Raw genomic sequence first — 22,224 nt, 5'->3', positions numbered from 1 at the left:
TGAGAGTATCTTGTTTGTTACCAAGCAAGCGGTCTCTCAACTTCCAATTTCTCAAACTCCAGGCAAACAAACAAACAAATCTAATTCAGTAAACTTTGCACAGAGATAATCAATCTATTATTCAGTTATTTGAACAAGCATCTGGAGTTCAGCAGTCTAGAGATCACTAAATTTCTCCTGATCAGCCTCCTCTTGCAGCATGAACACAGCATAGGGAAATCCTTGGGTGCAATCCAAACATTTTATAGCTGTCATCCTTGAAGATTCCACCACACCAAATTGTGCCAGGACCTATAGTTTCTCCTTTGCCCAGTAAGCCATACAAATATTTTTGTTCATCCTCAACCCAGCCTTTCTCTCCACAGGAAAGGAAAACTTCAAACACGAGAAAACCTTGGGGGTTTTTTAGTACCACTTATCCACATCTCTTTATGTTTTATAGAGGGTCAAAAGGCAAAACAGGGCACTGAATCAACTGAAAAATGTTTATAAGCCTGTATAAATAAATTAATGTATAATTCACCTAAATAATTCAGGCACAAAATAAAAATAATACAACTTCTGGAGATGAACAAAACAGTTGCCTTTCATGTGTAACTGTGTAAACCTTCTGTTTTCAAAGGAGCTAAACAACCAGCCAGCAAAATGAGGCTTCTAAAACACAAGTAGCAAGGCCTACAGGACCAGAAACAATTTCTGATTTGCCAGGGAAGCACTTTCACTGGGGGGAAAACAATCTACAAATAATTTTCCATCAGGAAACCCACTACGCCCTACTCTGTCTTCTCCCCTGAAATGAGATGCTCCAGAATCAGGTCTTATTGGCAGAGAGGGTCTCTAACACCAAGATGAGCACACATCTGGTTTTCTTCAGTTACCAAAAACACAGGCATGAGGAACAAAACTAAACAGAGATAATGAACAGTCAAATACTTAGGTGTGGGCTAGGCCTTCTAATAAGCTTTATGAATAACACAGATATGCTAAATGCAGGCAGTACAATACCTAACTGTTCTGTGTAGAGCAAAAACCTCATCCTCAAAACATTACAAGATTAGACAGATTACAGGATGGAAAATACGACACAGCAAAGACCAAAATCCCAACCAATCAGTACAGTGACAAGACAGACTTACTAAAGAGTCTATACACCACATAGAGGTACAGCACTCCCCTTTACTACTTCAATTTAATCCTGTTCTTTCATCTCATGTTGAGATTAGTAATAGCTCCTTCAAGAAGAACATCCTGTACTGACCAGACCTCCCTAGAGTCCTGGGGGAGACCAGCCTGAAAAGCATGTCCTGCAGCCCAGACACAAATCTCCAGAGCTGGCCAGCTGCTGAGCTGGGGCACTTAGAAAATCCTGCAAATCCACCGTGTCCAATACTGGACAGAGAACTGAAGCAGCTCTTCTCCTCCAACTGCAATTTTCTTTAACTTGCACGGATCTGTCCTAGGCTTTTCACCTGGAATGCTTCTAGATGGTGAAAATTCAAAGATCGCTGTGTTTCTAACTCTCATAAAAGTCAGGAAAAGTCTGACAAACAGAGACGCTTGAGTTTGTGTTCCTACAAATCCCAAATAGACAATGTCAAGACATAAAAGGCTCAGATTACAAGCCACTATTTAAATTTTAGCAATTCCAATAACTGTACACAAAGCATAAGTTTTAATGGTTCATGGTCAAAGCAGCAGGCTCTATCACATGGCTCTGTAACAGTCTGTTCTGAACTGGTTTTGTCCCATGCTTTTATTAACAGAACAGATCAAGGAAAGCAGCATATGTTTGTTACATCTGCAGACAATACCAGAGCAGGATGAAACTGTAACTCTGCTGGAGGTCAAGATTAGAATTCAACACAATCCTAACAAATCAAATCAGGCCAAAAAAAGAAAAGAAAATGTAATTCTATAGAAAAGGAGCAAGGTAACCCAATTCAGAAGGATTAATCAACTACACACATAGAAAATGACTGGGTAGGTAGCAGTTCTTCAAAAAATGATGTGGGAGGTTATACTGGATCACAAGCTGAACATGAGTCAAGAGTGTCACATTGTTAAGGAAAAAAAAAAAAAGCAATAATCACATTAGATAAACCAACTGGAGTATCACCTGCAAAACAGGCAAAGTAATCCTCCTTGTCTGCCCAGAACTGCAAGACTTGCCTGGCATAGTCAGATCAGCTTGGACCATCAAGCCAGCAGCAAAGGGCTGAGAGAGGGGAGCTCAGGCATGACACATGAAAGTGAACAAAGGAGTGGCTCAACCTACAGAAGCTGAAAAAAAATATTTTCAAGCATGCCAGGGAAAAGAAAAAAGCAACAACTGTTGTCTGTGTCTATGATGAGTAAGACGAATAGCAACAGGTTTAAATTGCACCAAGAGAGCTTCAGCTTAAACGCTGTGGAAAGAAATGGAAGCAATAGAAAATATTGGCTGTGGTCCCTACAACTGGATCTTCAAAACCACACCAGGGACAAACTTATTACAAAGAAGTGGCTCATGCCTAGAGGAAGGAGCATGCATTAGACATCCCCTTGAGTGCCTCCAGCTCTGCTTTTCTACGAGTCTGTGAAACTCCAACAAACAGATGGCAACAAGCATGAGCAGGTCCAGGTAATATCACAAACAGCACTCGGTGAAATCAGTGAGACTTCTCAAAAAACAGTATGGCCAGAAGCAACTACAGGGCACATACTGAACACTCAGGGGAGAGTTATTAATCACCACTGACTATATCAGGAACAAAGAGGTTATTAAATTTTATGCTTTAAATTAGTCCAAATTTGCACTTTTGCAAGTGCAACCACCTCTTTATTTTCTAACATCTTCACAAGCTCGTTTCTTGACGTTTTTATTTCATATACCAAGAATCTCAATATGCTTCTCCTGCTAAATGGTAACGTAACAAATGGTGGTTACACTGACCTGCCTTTTATTTTCCTCTAGACACAATCCAGGGGGAGCTGATACATAGCTTTGTATGGAACAATTTTTGTAATCTCGACTATTTATCTTTCAATAATTGCTATATTCATAATTATTTTAAAGACAATTTTGTTTAATAAGGATTAGAATTGCTACTAGACAAACTCAGTATAACAAAATTTTAGTCTAAAGTAATTTTTGTGACTAATCTATGAACTGCTACAAAATTGTGATTTATAATAGGCATAGTAATAGCCTTAATGATTGCAGTGCTTCTGGGTATCAATGAAGCACACAGATTGGCTCATTTCAAGGCAGAAAGGCATTATATTTTTTTTCTCCTTCATGGGTGGCCCATACATATCTTCAGGGTCCTTGGAGGAGCTTCCAACATTCCCACTGTGTGGAACACACAGTGGCTGCTATTTCCACACTAATGTTAATAGGCCGTAGCTTCTGTGACCCCTCCGAGCAGCAGCGATAGAACAGCATAACTAGCAGAGTGCTGAATTACTGCCACTGGCTCTCTATTACAAAATGCTGGCAAGTGGTGAGGAACAGTGGCAGGAAAGTAGAGAGGGCAAAGCAAAAAATAATTAAAGTTTTGGATTGGAAGGGAGCAGAAAGCAGGAATCTAAACAGGCTGGCAAAGAGAGATGCTGGAGCCTGGGGTCATGAGGCATGGGCCAGTGACAGCAGCTGAAAGTTGCTGCTTCCAATGACAGTGCAGCCCATATGCCAGAACTTTTGCCACTTCCCTCTCCCTCTTTGCAACTGCAATTCAAAATTAATAAATAAATTAGGGATAATGAATATAAGCCCAAAAAATCATAAGGCCTGTGGCAAAAACAAAATCTTGTTCAACCCAACTATTTTTTATGTCACAGCAAATTCACTTGGGCAAGATTCTGCTGAAAGAAGAGAAGAAGCCAGCACTAATGACAAATATTTTGGGAAAACAGAAACTCCCTATGTTTCCCTTTTCTTCTACTAAAAATAAAGAGGAAACCAAGAGCTTTTTGGATTTTCGTGTAACAATTTCTTATACCAGGAGACAAGCTATGCCTAAGTTAAGTCTGGACATTAATGGAAGCAAACAGCAGAACTGGTCCCTGGTGCTTCAATTATTCTCTCTTCAGAGATTATGCTTTCAAGAAGTTACAGGAACACAATTTCCCTGTAAGGATCATTTTTTGCAGGCTGTTGCAATGTTTTTCTTCAAAGCTATTTGATCTGTATTTGCAGAACAGCTCAGTTCATCACTCTGCCTTTTCATATATTCACCTGTGAAGTGTTTCACAGCATCACAGAGCAGAGAAGGCTGGAAGGCACCTCTGCAGAGCATCTCGTCCAAGCCCCTGCTCAGCACAGGGTCAGGCAGAGCAGGCTGCAGGACCGTGTCTAGTTGGGCTCTGATTATTTCTAAGAATCCAGACTCCACAAGCACTGTGAGCAACCTCTTCCAGTGTCTGATGACTTTCACAGCCAAAGTTTCTTACCACATTTAAGTGGAATTTTCTGCATTTCAGTTTGTGCCCATTTCCTCTTGCCCTTTCTCTGCACGCCACTGAGAAGAGCCTGGTTCCACCATCTCTGCACCCTCCTGGGAGGTATTTATATATGATGATACAATTCCCCCATGAGACCTTTCTTCTCCAGGCTAAACAATCCCAGCTCTCTCAGCATCTCCTTTCAGAAACACTAATAAATAAATATTTAAACAAAATATCAAAACCAATACATCACAGTACCCTGAGCAATAAAAAAGCCTCTGATGGCACTGTTAGCCAAGGACAATCTCGAACTTTACCTGAAAAAGCAACGATGTTGCAGGGTCATTTAATCACCAAAGGAAAACCATAAGTCAACCAAATCCTCCTCAGAACCTTTGGCTAGTGTACATAAGTTCACCTGCACAAAGATGGATACAGATAAGAGTCCATCAAGCCAGCATAAATTCCTACTGCAGTACTCAAGCAGGGTCCTGGAGAAACTCTAATCACTGGCACAAGTTCGTCTCAAAAGCCTCATCAAACCATTCAAAACTGGAGTTCCCAGAGGGAAATACTGGTCTTTATTTTTCCAATACTATATTCTTGTCTTAGTTCTTACTATTTCATTTGCCTACAAAGAAAAAAGTAGACTGGCACTAATACTGAATATACCTGAAATCTCAAATTGAACAGAAACTCCCTTCTTTCCTTAAATTACTCAGTCATTCTATTATATGAAAAAAATATTAAGAAGCAGATTTCGAATTAAATCCTATCTTCTGTAGTTTTAATCTCTTCTTGCCCTTCAAATAAGGCTTTTAAGTATTATCTATATTACTAAAATATTCTGAGCTATGCACATGGCCCATGCTACTGTGAACCGAATACTTGACCAGCTTTAGTGTGCACTGAAATAAGCTACCTCTAGAAAAACATTACACTTATTTCCAGGCTAGAAATTGAGGCAGAAGAAGGTTTGCATACAAGTATCAATTAAATGAGGCAATGAGAACTGGCATTAGGTCAATGAAAATTAAGCAATATTTCACTGCTAGAATAAATAATTTTCATTCACCATATGCGAAAAAACAGAATTTCCAGAATGCTTTCAGCATCTGCTCTGTGAGATCAGAGCTCATGAGCTCTGTCAGTGACAGTCAGTTTCTGAACACAGAAGCGACTATAAAATTAGCATTTTCTAACCTTAACAGACCTAACATTAGTGGTTCGTAGTTCAAAACAACAGGTATTTCACAATAAGTAACAAATGGATACTGTTACAGACGTGGCTTACTTCCTAAAGCCTAAGCATAAATAAAAAAAATAATAAATTATTTAACAGAAATTGTGCTTCATTGTCTTCCTTAGTGTTTTGTGTTGTTTTTTTTTTTCCTGGGGGGGGAGGGGGGGGGCGTGGAAGCAGCTCCGAGTCTGTGGTTGGAGAAGCAGATTTATTCAGATAAAAATCAGTTAGCTTCCCAGAATGCAGAAAAAAGCAATTTTACTTGGGTTTGAGGAATTTGGTTGAAAGCTCTGATCTAGAAAGCAATATATAGAGTTATTAAACAGTGTAAGGGGATTAACTCTACAGAGTGTTATTGACTACTCTGGTCTCATTAGCTGCAATTTTATTTGGATAAAACTGTCATCTTAAACATCCTTTTTGTGTCAGAAGCTAGAACTGAAGAATAACATTAAAAATAAAAATGCATCAGCAGTTCCCCAACCTGCAGCAGCCTTCTGGGATCTCCCCTGGAACTCATGATTGAAATTAGGGTTTTGAATTGCAACATGCCCACCAAGAGGAACTGCATTTTAAAAGTTGTCCCGTGGAATGGGAGAAGTGTTTTCCAAGAGGCAGCTTCACTGGGTGTACCAGAGAAAGCTGATGTCTGTCCACCTTTTTCCCCCAAGAAAGGAATGAAGAAAGGTTAGGGAAAGAGTTCTGAGTTCCCGGTGAACTTTTGCCTCCTTTCAGATTCTATTAAGGAGCTGTGAAACTAATTATGTGTAGGATAACTTCAGCAACTGCTTTTCATGCAGAATTACAGACCCCACAATAATGAAAGCATGAATGAAAAAGTCTCTTTCAAACTCAAGAGCAGCTAAGAGAAGGCACTGGACATCTCAGAATGCTGCAAGACAGCTATGAGGTCCAAGCAACCTTTAACAGCTGCTCAAAAACCCACCAAACACCAGAACAAATTCCAACACTCCTGACACTGAAAGGCAGAATGTCCTCAACAGCCAATTCACATGTTGGGGCCACACAACACTGCAGATCTAAGCTTACCTGCCAGGTTACTGTTTGTTAGCCCAGGGGCACACTCCTTCCCTCTGGGCACTAAGCCAAGCTATCAGTGATCCTCCTGAAAGATTGTCTCGAGCTTTTGCAGGGGCCCAATTTAATGTACGCAGTAGTATTTTCATAGAATCATAGAATGGCTTGAGTTGGAAGGGACTTTAGAGATCATCTAGTTCCAACCCCCCCACAAGGGCAGGGACACCTCCCACTAGATCAGGTTGCTCAGGGCCCCATCCAACCTGGTCTTGAACATTTCTAGGGATGGGGCTTCCACAACTTCCCTGGGCAACTTGTTCCAGTGTCTCACCACCCTCATATTGGAGAATTTCCCCCAGCGTCTAAACTAAATGTCCCCTCTTCCAGTTTTGATCCATTACCTCTTGTCCTCTCGCTACAAGCCCTTGTAAAAAGTCCCTCCCCAGCCTTCCCATAGACCCTTCAGGCACTGGAAGGTGCTGTAAGGTCACCCCAGAGCCTTCTCTTCTCCAGGCAGAATAGCCCCAACTCCCTCAGCCTGTCTTCATAGCAGAGGTGCAGTACTGCATGTCATTACCCCCCACCCAAAGACTGGCCATGAATAATACCCTACCTCTAAAGAACTCCAAAGATATAGCCTCCATACCGAATTCTTAAAAAAATACGTATTTCAGTAAAGTTTTTTCTTTTTTTTTTTTTAATAAAAAATAACACTAGTAAAAATCCTAGTGTGGAAGCAACTACATTTTTATACATTTTCATGAAGCTTGGCTACCTTTGGTTTCATACACTTGCTTAAAGCAGAACATGCTGGCACAGTTTATTCATTTTCCTGTATGAAAATAAACTGCTTCCACACACTTCTGCCCAAACGTAACCTCCTACACAAGTGAAGTTTTCCTGCTACATCAGTATAGGCACTATTTAGGACAGGCAACAGAAACATGAATCACCACAGATGAAGAGGTGCACAGAAAAACAAAAAAGTGGCTGAACATCTCAACAGCTTATGTTGCCTCCTGATTGTAGGGAAGGCTACGAGTTCTGCTGTTCAGAAGACAGGCATTCCTGAAAGGTGACCTGCTATAGCTGGGATGGTACTAGGTGGAAAAATAATGAATTTAACACCATGATGTCTTTCCACCCACTATCAGTTGCCAGGGTCTCACAGAATGCCAATAAAACTAGAATTTCTAATTTTAAAAAATGCCTTTTTTAAAAATTACAATCTTCAAAAACCTTACCAAAATGGATAGGGGCATAAATCCAATATCAAGAGTATCAGCTCCTCTTAGATCATACTCCACATCACTTCCAGCATCCTACTCCTTGTTTCTCTTCTTCCTAAGAGGCCACTAGTCATCATCATTCCCACACATACACCTGATTTAATACTCAGGGATCAGATCCCCCAAGTCAGTCTGGAACTGTCTTCAGTGCAGTAGAATCATAGAAGGGTTTGGGTTGGAAGGGACCTTAAGATTATCAGGTTCTAACCTCCCTGCTATGAGCAGGGACACCTCCCACTAGACCAGGCTGCACAAAGGCTCATCCAATCTGGCCTTAAACACTTCCAGGGAGGGGCCATCCATCACCTCCCTCAGCAATTTATTCCAGTGCCTTACTGCCGTCGTGGTGAAGAATTTATTCCTGATGTCTGACCTAAATCTCCCCTCTTTCAGTTTCAAACCATTACCCCTTGTCCTGTCACTGCCCTCTCTGGTGAAAAGCCCCTCCCCAGCTTTCCTGAATCCCCTTCAGGTACTGGAAGGTGCTCTAAGGTGTCCCCAGAGCTTTCTCTTCTCCAGGCTGGACAATCCCAACCCCCTCAGCCTGTCTTCATAGCAGAGGTGCAGTACTGCATGTCATTGCTCCCCACCCCTCAGGACCAATGTTCTCACCATTTTAGTTAACATTAATAATTAACAAAGAGAAAGAGATACCCATGCCATAATCGTCCTCTGCCACACTGCAGGCTTTGAGATTTTTCCTTAGGCTAAAGAATAAAAATGGTGCACGATTCTATTTTAAACATTATCATGCATCAGTGATCAAGACTAAGTTTATTATCCTGCAAACAAAAACAAAGACCAAAAAATATAACACATTTTTTTAAGAGATGCAGGGGCAGCATTTCTAAGGAAGGCTCTGAATCCACAAATCAACTCAGCTAATACCCCGTCATCAGGCTACAGTGTTGGCAGTGATGGGTAATACATGGTATTGGTGGCACTACTGGGGAAAACTATTTTAAGTCTAATTAACATGATTTTTTTTAGAATGCAAATGCTTTTGATGTATACATAAAACAAAATGCCGTGACATTTCTCCCGTCCATTTATCATAAACAAGTTAATTACTGTGTAACAAATAGCTCCTGCTAGAATCTGTATGTTTTGAGGATGTTAGGGAGCTGACTCAGGCAAATAAGACAAACCACAAAGTAGTAGTTAATAGCTTATGACATACTTATAATAAAACAATGACTCTGTAAAAGCTCTTGTTGTCAAATTAAGACTAAGCTATTTCCATTGGAATAAGTCAATTATAAGCAGTCATTATCTGTTTAACTTGATTCAAACCTAGAACACTACCAACTCTTTCAGTCTGACACATTCATAACATGGGGTACATTTGAGAGCTGAATATTATAAAACTTAAGAGAGAAGTGCTGGGTTTATTGCCACACAGCTTATTCCCAAACCATGCAGTATCTCAGCTTTCCAATGCTGGCTGGAGTTCACCACTGTGCTAAGATCTACATACTACCTGATGTCTGATGAACAACCCTTTAGGCAGTATGAACTGCCCCAGGACCTCTCACATGTCCTTCCTAAGGGGAGAGGTGAGGACTATGCAACATACAGCCTTTACATTTGCCCACTGGAATTCCCTTAGAGCCATCTGAACTACACATCCACTTCCAACCCCCAGTTCCATGAAAGCACTGACAGGTGAATTCCTACCCATTTTTTTTCAAACAGTCCCATTTGGCCTGAAGATGAATTACCGAATGCTGATGAATAAGATGGTGGCAGCTGGCAGCAAAGCTCTGCGTGGTAAGATGGTGTGAAACAGTACATATGTCAATCCATCAAACATGATAATGTAAGCAATCTGAACCCAATTTTGGTCTGAACTATTGTACAATACTTCACCCAGATGGAAGAAAGAGATAAACATTTTATGCTTCAGACATATCAAGTGTTAGGAAGTAAAATTAAACCTAAACTGGAAAAATACCAATTTTGCATGCTACTGTATATATAAAAAACAACACAACCATGACGAAGAATTTTATGCAAGCAGATTTCCCCCCCCTTATTGCACAAATTAATTTGATCTATTTGTTTCCTGTGATAAACAGCAGCATGTATTTGACTGTAGATTAAAAGGTGTAAAGATGATAGTTTACTCATTAGCAAACACTGCATTTGCACTTTTTTTTATGTCTCCTTCAGTTGACAAAGTGCTTAGAAATCACATAACTCATGACAATGTTATCAGGACATGAATCTTACACGTGGTGCATGCACATATCATAACCTGAGGGCCAGCTCAGTTCTACATCAGTGGCAGGTTTGTCATGACTAATGTAAAACTACAGTTGGCCCCTGAAGGATAATATTAAATAGAAAAATATTTTAATTTAAATCAACTTGACATCCTGTCTAAATATAACTTCATATTTAAAACTTATCAGCTGCAACTGAAATACAATGATAGCCACTATGCTGTCTTCAAAGTTACTGCCAGCTTACTCCTCTGAACAGACCTGCTGCTCCAACTCTATTGTCCACCTACATAAACAGGCAGCAGAATTCATCAAACACAAAACTGAAAAATACTCCTCTGAGCAAGTATATTACTGTCACGATTTCCTAGTATTTGGAGGACACTGTTTACAAAGTAATTTACAAAGGCAAAAGCAGGAAACTTACTAGTTTACAGACTGACTTGTAAAGCCTTATAGTGTCTAGGAGGGAGAAAAATTGCTACTAAATATGTAAACAATTGGTATTTGATCTTTCCATGTGTTGCTATATTCTCGTGTGTATGTCAAATCCCTGTTTGGTTATCTTTCAAACTAAAAACAAACTCTCCAAGGTCTACTATTGATGCAAGGCTAGTTAAGAGAATTCGTGAACAGCAAAACTAAGACTACTGGCCTCAGAAACAAAACTGATTGCAAGCTTATGCAGAGAAAAAGTATCCAGTCCCGGATTCTGCTGAAGCCCGAAATACTGACAACTCTCCCTCTCTTTTGAGAAAAATCAAAAAAACAGAGCAGATGTTTGCTCTGGAGGAAGACAGAAATCCCAGCAGAGACATATGCATGCAAGTAAATGTACTCAAGAAAAAAGTACCATAGGGTTTATAAACCCTTGAGCAGGGCACCATGTTGCACCCCAACTTCCACAATGTACTATGCTTTTAAAACTGCTGTAACATCCACCAACGCTGAGTGATTTAACTCAAAGGGGTGCTGGAGGGGGGGAGGATTTTGATCTTCAAAAATTCTCTTTGAGTAAAGCAATTATTTCCTGCATCACACAAATATAAGGTTTAATTCTTTTTAACTTGAAAGGGAGACAGATCAATATACAGGATAATCTATTGTTATTTGGATTATGAAGACATCTTGGAGTTTACAAACACAAAAGTATTTATAATCCTGCAATTACCATAAAGCTAATTGGTAGTTTCTTTTTGCCTGTGTTTTTGTGTTGTCAGTGGGGCAGTAATGAAAATGAATGCCACATTTGTGAACAGAATGTCTGCAGGCTTGTTTACCACATCTCCAACAACAACGTCTGCTTTATCATGCATTTCAAAGCAGAGATAATTTAAGGATCTTTGAATTTCATACATAAAAATACTTTCTAAAATATCAAATGTAGAGTTCCTTCAGACAGGGTGGGAGTGGGAAACTTAAAAGCAAAGTGATGACCTCACATACTACAGGCAAACAATCCACCTGAAGCACACAGCACGTGGACTTGGAATCATTCATCTGTATTCAAAACTGCGCTCAGGTAAGCCACTTTGTGTTTCATCCTCCTACAAACATAATTCTGCAGACAATTGCACCATCAAATCCAGCATCTTTAAGCCTCCTTTCACCTCCTGAGAATACAGTTACTGAAGCACCTATTACACTTTTTATTCCACTTACCTTTGAGTAACTTCTGTCCTTCCATAATGTTTGGGGAGACAAATGCTGTGTAGTCTTCTTCTGAAAAGCCAGGCTTGCATGTGGGTCTAACTGTAAGATCCCCATTGTGTGCCTGCAGAAACAAAACAGGAAAACACATACCATGACTTTTGTCATTTGGAAAATATTTTGCACCCAATAACTAGACGTTTAGGCACCGGCAAACCTGAACAGTAAAGCAGCGTGAGAGTAGAAACCACTTGTGCTAAAGTGCCTGTCTGTTGGAGTGGATCCATACTGTAACTGGAAAAATAAAATGGGCCAGAAAATAGTTGCCTCACTACAATAGAGAGCATTGTTTGTAGGAAGGCTGGGATACTGGGCACTGTCAGAAGAGGGGAGGAAACAAAGAGCAGCAATTCATCAAGGCGAGCGAGCACGGGAGCCACGCAAAGGCCTGATGTTGCAACATCCAAACCACCAAGTTTTGGTACAGAGAAGACGAGCAAGCCCCAGACCTGAAGGAGAAGCAAGACCCCAGCCCACAGCAGCCTCAGTAGCTCATGGCTAAAGTCTCTTGCGTTCCCCTTCGCCTGCAGTAGGTCCAATGCTCTGCCTACTGCTGCCTCTGTGACCCTCCAGGCTCTGCACTTGCCCCACCAGCAGGGAGGGATAAAGGGAACACCCTATTTAAAAAAAAAAAAAAAAAAAAGTAACAATGCCACTGAATAGAACAGCCCTTCCTACAACCTGCCAGCATCCAGCAGGAAGTCCAGCTAAACACTCAGCTGCTCTGCTCCAACTTTAGACTGTGCAGCAGGCAATCATACAGCCCCTGCCACAGGGACAGGTTAGTCGGGTCACAGCAGCCCAGGCTCCCTGGGGTGGGGTAGACATTCCCCAGCAAGGAGGGTCCCAGACCCCAACTCCAGCCAAGTGACTGAAAGCACATAAGCCAGTGATTTACGACTAACAAGTGCCAGGTGATTTATACATAAACAAGTGCTGGTGACAAGGGATTTCTGACACTCCCGGACTGTCAGCAGGGTTAGCCAGAGCATCGCTCAGCGACGCGGGCTGTGCCTCCGACACCTCCAGTCCCAGCAGCGCAGGCTGAGCCAGGGGACTGGAAGAGTCACTTCCCCGAGAAACCGTAACTCCAGGCACCCACCTGCCTCCCCGGGGAGAGGAGCGCGGCTCCCCCGGGCTTCCCGACACACTCCTGCACACAGATGATGCTGCATTACAGAGCGAAAGAGAAGGGAAGAGGAGGGAAGGGTGCTTTCGAATGAGCTTAGTAAGCAGAAAGCAAGCCAAGCTACTCTGCTGAAAATCACGCTCGGGAGACGGCTGCCAGCTACTGCTTGGGAAGCGCAAAGAAGCTGCGGCTCTGTGGACTCTGACCATCGCTGGCAAAATGTTGCCATTAGGAAACATTTCAAAGGGTCTGACTGAAGATAATACCCTTTGAATCTGAAATCACCCAATTATTATAGCTGTTCTCGCTAGATGAGAGCGCGTCGGGGCTACTTCTGCGCAGCCACCAGCCTCCCGAGGGCTCGGACTCGGGACATCTTCACAGATTCAACTTGGCACGGGGGGATTCAGGCAGAAAAATAAGCGGCTCCTGTTTCTGCAGCCAGTCCAACACGAAACATAGCAGCTGCCTCGCTCGCACTGTAACACTGCAGCCACGCGTTCAGGCATTAGTTCGTGTTCTGCAGACATCCCCTCGTTTGGGGGGACCCCCTAAAAAACCCCAAACTTTTCATACCAGTAGCCCCCAACATGATTCAGGCCCACTCAGTGCGTTGACGGGCTTGTAAAAATAGATTTTAAAAAGTTAAAGGCACGGCCACGATGCCGGCAAAGGAGGGCTGGCTCGCCCGGGGCTGGCAGCGTCCGCAGTCGCGCAGGAGCGCGGGGGCTCCGCGGGAGGAGCGGCACCGCAGCCGGGACGCGCCGCTACCCACGAAGTTTATCTGGCGACGCGCATCACGGAGGGCAAGTTTTGCCGGCACGGCGGCGGCACTCGATTCAAAGCGAATGATGGCACCAAAAAATAATAACTAAAAACTATCATGATGACTAAAAAAAGGGAGGAACGCTGAAAGCAGCGGGGAGCTGCGGAGGTGCCGCTCCCGCACCCAGCCCCGCTCACCCAGCGCCAGCCGCGCGGACCCGCTCCGCGCCCCGACCACGAAGTTGCCGCGGCTGCGGTGCCCACGGGCGGCGGGGGCGCGAGAGCGGCGGAACCTCCGCGAGAGGCGCAGAGCCCGGAGATGCTGCCCGCCCGCCCCGCCACCTCCCGGGGCACCCCACTTACCGCCGCCGAGCCCCAGATGGGAAGGAGCAGCACCAGCAGCAGCCGCGAGCCGGTCCTCATGGCCCCGGCGGGCGGGCCCGGCGGGAGGGCCGTGGCGGTGGCGGGGCCGCCCGTGCGGCGCTGCGCGGTCCGGGGGTCGCTGCCGCCGCGCTCCCAGCCCCGCTCCCAGCCCCGCTCCCAGCCCCGCGCCGCTCGCTCTGGGCTGCAGGTGCAGCGCCCGCCGCGCGCCGCCGCCAGGCCCCGCCCACCAGCCCCGCGGCGCGCGGGCACGCGCCGCCTTAAAGGAACAGGCGCCGCCTTAAAGGAACAGGCGCCGCCTTAAAGGAACAGGCGCCGCCCCGCCGCCCGTCCCGGCGCCCTGCGGAGCGCCGCGGGGAGCGGAGGGGTGCGGGGTTGCGCGGCCGCGCAGCGAAACCCCGGGAGCCGGAGCTCGCCTGTCCAGAGAAACACAGATTCACAGAATCGTTTTGGTTGGAAAAGGTCTTTCAGATAAACAAGTCCAACTGTGTGCCACGCGCCACTAAATGACATCCTTCAGCACCACATCCACACATCTTTTAAATACCTCCAGGGCTGGTGACTCAACCACTTCCTTGGACAGCCTGTTCCAGGGCCTGACAACCCCTTCAGTGAAGAAAATTTTCCTACTATCGAGTCTAAACCTCCCCTGGCACAACTTGAGGCCATTTCCTCTGTTTTGTTTTGGTTTGTTTTTCTATCACTTGTTACTTGGGAGAAGAGACCAACACCCCTCTTGGTACAACCTCCTTTCTGGGAGTTGTAGAGGGCAATAAAGTCCCTCAAACCTCTTGATACAGACTAAACGACCCCAGTTCCCTCAGCTGTTCCTCCACAGATTTGTGCTCTAGACCCTTCACCAGCTTCACTGCCCTTCCCTGGACACACTCCAGCACATCGATGTCCTTCACATACTGAGGGGCCAGTCCTGGCCGGGTTATCTATAACAGATTCCCACCATATCTGCCTTATTTATTGACCATCCTCTTGACTCTCACCCATTAACACTCAGCCTTGTCATCACCACATCTCACATAGCCAAAGACCAAAAAAAAAAGATATTCAGGGAAAGAAAACAGCATATCCTGGGAAAGGACACGCCCACTGAGGAAAAAGTAGCATATCTGGGAAAAACTAATATATCCAGTGGAAAGATGTAGCCAGTGGTGGCAAACTTAACATGTTCAGCTGAAAAACAAGCATATTCCTGTCAGAAAAACTAGCACATCCACAGGAAAAGCTAATACCTCCAGAGGGTGATGAGGAAAAGCATAGCCCAGGCTGTGAGGAAAAGGTAGCATGTGGGGGGGGTCGTATATCCACAGGAAAACCTAAAAACTAATACACCCAGAGAGGGAAAACTAGCATGCCTGGAGAGAGTAGAAAATGACAGCAAAGGAAATAGCAGCCCTGCCATGACAGGGACCTGCTCCCTCACCTGCAAAGCCTTTGGCGAACATCCCGTTGTGTGGCAGGGAAAGGCCTGGCGGGGCGCAGGGAGCTGCGGTGGCAGCAGGGCCGGGGGGTGTCAGGGCGGTGGCAGGTTTGTCTGGGTGGGCTGTGGGCGGGGGATGGGGCTGCAGGCCAGCGAGCACCCCAGTTCAGCCTTGGGCAGGAAGAGGGGAAGGTGCAACCAGTGCGTGTCTGAGAAGAAAACAATTTGGGTGAAGGCAGGTTGGGGTAGAAAAACGGGTAGAGCTTCTCCACCGTGGACGTGAGCCTGAGCCGGGCCCTTTGTTTCTTAGAGGAAAACACGCATGTCAGGCCTAGTCTGCATCCACATCAGTAGCAGAAAAAGCTAACTCCCCTAAACTAGAGGTTTTCTGATGTAAAAATAAAGGCAGGTCAAAGCGGGACCAGAAAGCAAAACTGAAGTCAGTTTAGTTTTCACAGAAAACTGAAAATGGAAAGCAGCAGTTTTGAGTGCTAAGTGCGGCTCCTGCTGTTTTCCTCTTGCTTGACCCTGGCATCCAAATACGATCTTTTCCCTTGCTGAATGCAGCTGAACTCCACAAACAGGAGTTCTCAGGCATGTCTATTTTGTGCATATAAATCCAACATCCATTTGCATAAATAGATGCATACTATCTGATGTACGTGCAAAATCAGACATTGCAGCTGAAAAATCTGGCCATTAAACTATTTTGTTAGATTCACACATTTCCAAAGGAATGAGACACATAAATCCACTCACTGCATTTCTTGCTATTGAGTAAATTTAATAGCATTAACACCTAGAGATGTTAGCAAAGAACTGAAACCTTCTTTGTATTAAGCTCTGTAGACACAAATAATGAAAAGATTGTTCCTACCCCACCAATTTACAGTCTTAGTGGATTATGGGGTTTATGTTGTTTTTAAACAAGTATTTCTGAGTTTGTTATATAACATCAAATAAATCCCATAATTGTATTAAATATTCTGTATGCCCTTTTTTATTAAGCACTTTCACAAAAGCAGAAATAATCAAGTGACAATATGATAGCAAAAAATAAATCCTTATATATATCCATAAAATCTAAAATTGTTCCTTTTATTTTTATCCTGCATTCCAAAGTTTGGAGTAGATTGTTCCATGTCAAAGAGCAGCTGTGGTTGTTGCTATTTAAATAAAACTACAAGTACTCTGGAGACTTCTGGGGATACTTTGGATTTGTGCAACTGCAGTGAGGATATTTCCTTGTGAATACTTACGGCCAGCTATTTTGACTCTTGCTGGACTACAGCTGTTGCTATGCATGTGCTTGCTCTGTTTGATAACTTTGTTAATATGACAAGTTCTACAAGTATTGTCAAAATATGTCTGACACCAGAACAGATTGTGAAGAAAAGGCAGAGCAGTAGTGAAAAAAAATAGAATTCTTCAGCATGTTTACGGTTGATTTCTAATCTGATGGCAAATTGATTTTTTTCCCAAACTAGTTTGCCATCCCTCTTTCTAAGATGTGGTAATTGACTCTGTACTTGGGGAACAAATCTGGAAATGGAGTGACTATGCTTTCTAGCTCTGTTTCTAATAACACTAGGCTGTGTGAGACACTGGGTACCTTCCCAAGCTGAGGTGTTTCCAGGATTGGAGGAGAACACAAACCCAGCTTTCACACAGTGGAAATCACTTGCATGCAGTTGTTTTCATGCTACCATTTTCCTTCAACTCTTGACACTCCAATTAATTCTGGAATTTGAATTTTGCTAACTGATTAGCTATTATTTCATCTACTTCTTTTTTTAAAATCAAAATATGTCATTTACATTTTTGTACCTATTGAATTTTCAACAAACTACTGCATTTAAGCAGAGGTCTGAGCTGTGTCTGAACATGTTATTTGGGGGTTAGATTCAGACTCTCGCTTCACTTTGAGTCTCCTGGGAGACTGGTTATGAATTGCACAGAAAATATATCGGAAGCTCTACCATCTAACACAGGGATGCTACAAGACATGGATTTGGCTGGATGAAGACATTCAAGGGTGTACACATGCACAGTAAATCAACTTGCTAAACACCTCAAGAGCAAAACTGCTGATCCTACGAGCCAACTTGCTATACTGCACAACACTCAAGAGACTAAAAGGCTCCTAGATGAGACATCTATGGAACTGACTGTGCCAAGATAATGAGGAGCACAGAGTACACAAGGGATTTTTCTCTCCTTGATGAGCACATGTAATTCCTATTGACAGCAGTGGGAGTTACATGTACATATCAAGGGGACAATAGAACCCTTAGTGGCGGAGATGAGTATCAGATGCGAGCTGTGTTAGCACAGACAGAAAATGAGAGAGAGGGAGGTGTGATCGCTGAGGGACAGTACAACATACAATAAAATTGTCAAGCAGCCATCAAATATGTGAAAGCATGGGAATAACAAATTAAATGGACAGGAGGTGAGGAAAAAAGTCTCAAGAGACTTTTTGCCTTTCTAGCTTAGGGCTGATATCTGAATTCCTTATTTGGGAAATATTCCCACTGGCTTAACCTGTTTAATTCTCTGATAAGTAAATGTTTCACTGAACTCAAGTAAACAGTTATGGCCTAGATGCTAAGGATAAAATGTGGTTTTATTAAAAAATATGACAAACAGGGGGAAATGAAATTAAAACAACATGCAGACCACACCTTAGATTTCTTCTTTATGATCTGATGATATTTGCTTCTTCTAGGAAATAGCTATTTGATGGGTGATTTAGGCAATCATTATTATTAATATTTTTTTCCTGTCAAATGTAGTAACAAAAGAAGGGATATATACAGAACTAGAGAAATAGTGATGATTCCGAGTTGCTAGACAATGGCAAATGTCAGCAATTAAAAAATGAAGTGGCTGAGGAATGCCTTTGGATTTGATCCACATTGGGGATCTTTTCAGGATGTGTAGGGAAGATGGGACAAGATGGAACTGAACAGTGTAGTGAAAGGTAAATCAAAGCTGTGGAGAAATTAATGATCAGGAAAAGACATAAGAGTCTACCAGATCTAGACAGGAACCAACAGAGGGAAACAAAGATGCTCCTGAGTAGGAAGACCACAACCTCAGAGGGAAAATAACAGTAAAAGCCAGACTTTGGTACATTTATGTAATTCTTTAAAGCAACAGCAAATCACTGAAACTACTTGAATGGTTGGTCACAGCTCAGAATTCTGGATTACTTATGATCTGGCTCCAGTACAAAATCTAAAGACAAAATGATGAGTCACAGAGGAGACTGTTTTCAAGTGGCTTGAAAAAAAGAATCCACAGGAAAAAGCAGCACCCAACAGGAACAGAATGTGCATTAATCTAAGCTGATTCTCTACCACCCTGGATGTGCTGCTACCTGTGTGCTGGGATGGTGAGAAAGACACAGCTATCTTCCTGGTTAAACAGGTCTTTTGAAGTCACATTTTCAGTCCTGCTAGACATCCTGCAATGCCAAGGAATTTGAACTTTCTCTCTTTTACACAATCTACTCATCAGTACCTTGTGGCTCCTATCGATTCTCCCCCTCAGTTGGTAATGTGAATGGCAATGAGGAAAATACAACTTCAGAGGCCCTTTACAAAACCTTCCTGCTCAGTTAATTACACTGACCAAGGGAGGCCAACTTTAGTGTAGTCTGACCTCCAATTATGAGACACGCTGTGGTCTTCTCACTGAACTATGCAAGCATTAGTGGCAGCCTGCCAGTAATGGCCATATTAAAATCAATTTAAAAATCCCAGTTCTATGTCTCTTTCACCTTAGGTGAGGTAGCACACCTTATACTAATATAACTCCTATTAAAATACTGTAAGCCAAAATTGACCTATGCAAAACAGTAACACTTCTACTTTTTCCTTTTTCCTTTTTTAAAATTATTATTCATTTATTGTATTCTTGCTAAAACGAAGAAAAATTGCAAAGGTAGACTGAGAGGTTCAATAGGTCTGTATCATTACAGTGGACTGCAGTTTAAAGCAGTGGTATTAAAAAAATTGTAGAATTAGGTTTGTTCTCAGAAGATACAGCAAGTGTCTATTTATGTCAATATGTCCCTTGTAACAGCTTCAGAAAAGTGACCTCCCTGCTTCATTGGCAAACCTGTGTGCCTCAGACACAGAAAGTGGCCAGGGAGAATTTGTTGCAGGAGATCCCTAACACAGCAGGCAGCCAACAAGGAAAAAGTAACCCCACCAGATTTAGTAAAGAAAGAACAAATAATGGCCATTGTACCATTTTAGAAGTGGGAGGAAGGCCACAAATTCCCAGTTTCCCATAAGACTCCCCAGATGTACTGATTTTAGGGCACTCTTCATACAAGCCTGTGTTGAACTATGATTGTGCCATCACCTCAGAAACAGTTACCTAAAGCAGTCATCATCTGAAATGCTTGCATCCACTGCAGCTGCCATCTGAGAAGAACCTTAGCAAAGTGAGGTAAACCAAGTGATCTCCTCCCCACCCTCTCCAGCCACTGAGGAGGAAGGAGATGCTCTAACAAGTCCTGTTGCTGGGAGCTGGCAGACCGCTGGGTAAGCTCACACCTAAAGATTCAGGGAAGGGGGCAGGATCTAACCTATGAAGCCCTATAGTTCTGCAATTTCTACTAAAACTCCAAATGATTATCAACACAACTGAACTTTATGTCCCAAGTTTCTTACAGGACTGCCAAAGGAGAATAAGGATTTTTCAGACTTGCAGCTTTGGCTGTTTTAATTGTTTCTAGCAGCAATTCTTTTAATCACCTCACCACTGCCTTTCTCTGTCCCCTCCCTTTTGGTGGACATGGCCTTATCTGCATTGAATACTCACTTTAATTTATTCCTATCCAGATCTCAAAATTAGTTACAGTGGTACAAGCAGCAATACTAGTAAGTAAACACTCTTCTATCTAGCAATAACATGAGGTCTAGATCAGGCTTTCTTCTATTATTGACAACACATGGTTTTCCTCTTATCAGAAAAAACACAACAAAACCAAAACAAAAAATACCCAAACAGCCTAAGTTTGCTTCTGCACAGATTGGTAAAGCATAAATAGAAGTTATTTCTGAGCTCTCTCTGTCTTTTGTGGCACCCAGCTTGTTTGTATGCTTCCCAAATATTTTCTTTCCTCCTGAATATATGTAACAGTTTTAGAACCACAGCAGATACTCCAAATTGTGTGTGTGTGCATGCTAAATGCTGAGGTAAAGCTCCTCAGGGAAAGCCCCAGTTACCTTTTTAGTATGAAAACATTTTCTGGAGCTGTCAGCATTTTTGGTCAAAAACCACCTGGAAGACAAAGCACTTTACAGGAGACAATTTTGACAGCATATGGATTTGAACAGTAGAACAGAAAAGATAAGAAAACTTGGAGAAAGGGGAGAGGGAAGAAGAGATGTGCTCTTGTAAGAAATTACTTTGTGACAAAGTATCACACACTCAAAAAAATTCAGCGTATTTCCAATTAAAAAAGGCAGTGAGAAATGTGCAGTGTTTGTATCAATACAACTTCAGTCACATTAAAGATGTATATGAAATTAATTTAAATATCTGAATCACTGCTTTATCTATAAATGAAGATAATAATATGATGCGGAAGAATTCTGCTGATAATGTTACACGCCTAATTGAAATAAAGCCTAAAGATCAAAGAAGGGGAATTAGTTAGGAACATTTTTGCACGGTCAGCTGAATAATATAGACTGACTGTAGGCCAAGAATAATAAAAAACAAAGTCCTCCACACAGACATAAACAGAAAGGAAGAAAAAAGTAGAGTCACAGGGATTGAAATTTCGGTAACTACCAGTGGTAGTTACCACCTGGCTCTACTCTTCAACTGATACATGTTATTTTTTCTGTTGATAACAGTTCTTGCATGAGCCCAAAGAGTTCTGCATACAGAGTAACTGCTGTCTTTTGCCAGTATCTACAAATATCTGAGCTCCAAAGATAAAGTTTTCAAGTCCATGCATTCATCTAACGAGTCCAATAGATCCTGTGGTCTCTCATCACCTAATCTGTTCCTAGTTACATCCATGCTTTCAAGTCAGACTGTAACTGCGTCTGGGCCACTTGTATAGGTACTAAAAATATTGGTACATCCAAGACTGGGCAACTTCCAGCTAAAACGTAAGTGATGTACATTGGATAAGTGTGTGTTTTCAATCTCTTTGAGAGAGAAATACTATGGGAGATATTCCTGCACCATCTTCAGTTATGAGCTACAGGCAGACTTGTGTTTCAATATAGCTTATTGTAAGTGACATCACTTCAGTGATTCTGATCATGCTAACCCATCAATAGGAAATGGCAAAATCATGCAGCAGATTTTCTTGTAGCCTAGGAAGAAGCACAGGAATTAGATGGGACATTTTTATAATAAGATTTTTTTAAAAATACAAATTATATGTGGTGCAACTTATAGGCTGAATTGTGTAACCTGTGCTTTACCGCTCCAGCTCTTTCAACAGAGGGGTCATTTACACAGCTGAGCCTTAAGTATTTTCTGAGAGATAAATCTAATAACCCTTCCGTGGAAACCCCAGCAGGATGCGGACACTATAATAATCCATA

At 42.6% G+C, this 22,224-nt stretch overlaps 1 protein-coding gene across 1 annotated transcript in view; it reads right to left on the bottom strand.

Annotated features, from left to right (window-relative positions):
* The window catches only part of CDH4 (cadherin 4), a 426,991-nt gene extending 412,650 nt beyond the window's left edge, over nt 1–14,341 (bottom strand). The window contains exons 1-2 of the mRNA XM_051633293.1: nt 14,188–14,341; nt 11,883–11,994 (exon numbers count right to left, since the gene is read on the bottom strand). Coding sequence (XP_051489253.1) covers nt 11,883–11,994; nt 14,188–14,247 — 172 coding nt within the window. The 5' untranslated portion in view covers nt 14,248–14,341. The remainder of the gene's footprint in view (nt 1–11,882; nt 11,995–14,187) is intronic.
* Between the last annotated feature and the right edge of the window lie 7,883 nt (nt 14,342–22,224).

Source organism: Apus apus, chromosome 15 (assembly GCF_020740795.1).
Source record: "Apus apus isolate bApuApu2 chromosome 15, bApuApu2.pri.cur, whole genome shotgun sequence".
NCBI lineage: Eukaryota > Metazoa > Chordata > Aves > Apodiformes > Apodidae > Apus > Apus apus.
This window is presented reverse-complemented; position numbering and strand designations above follow the sequence as displayed.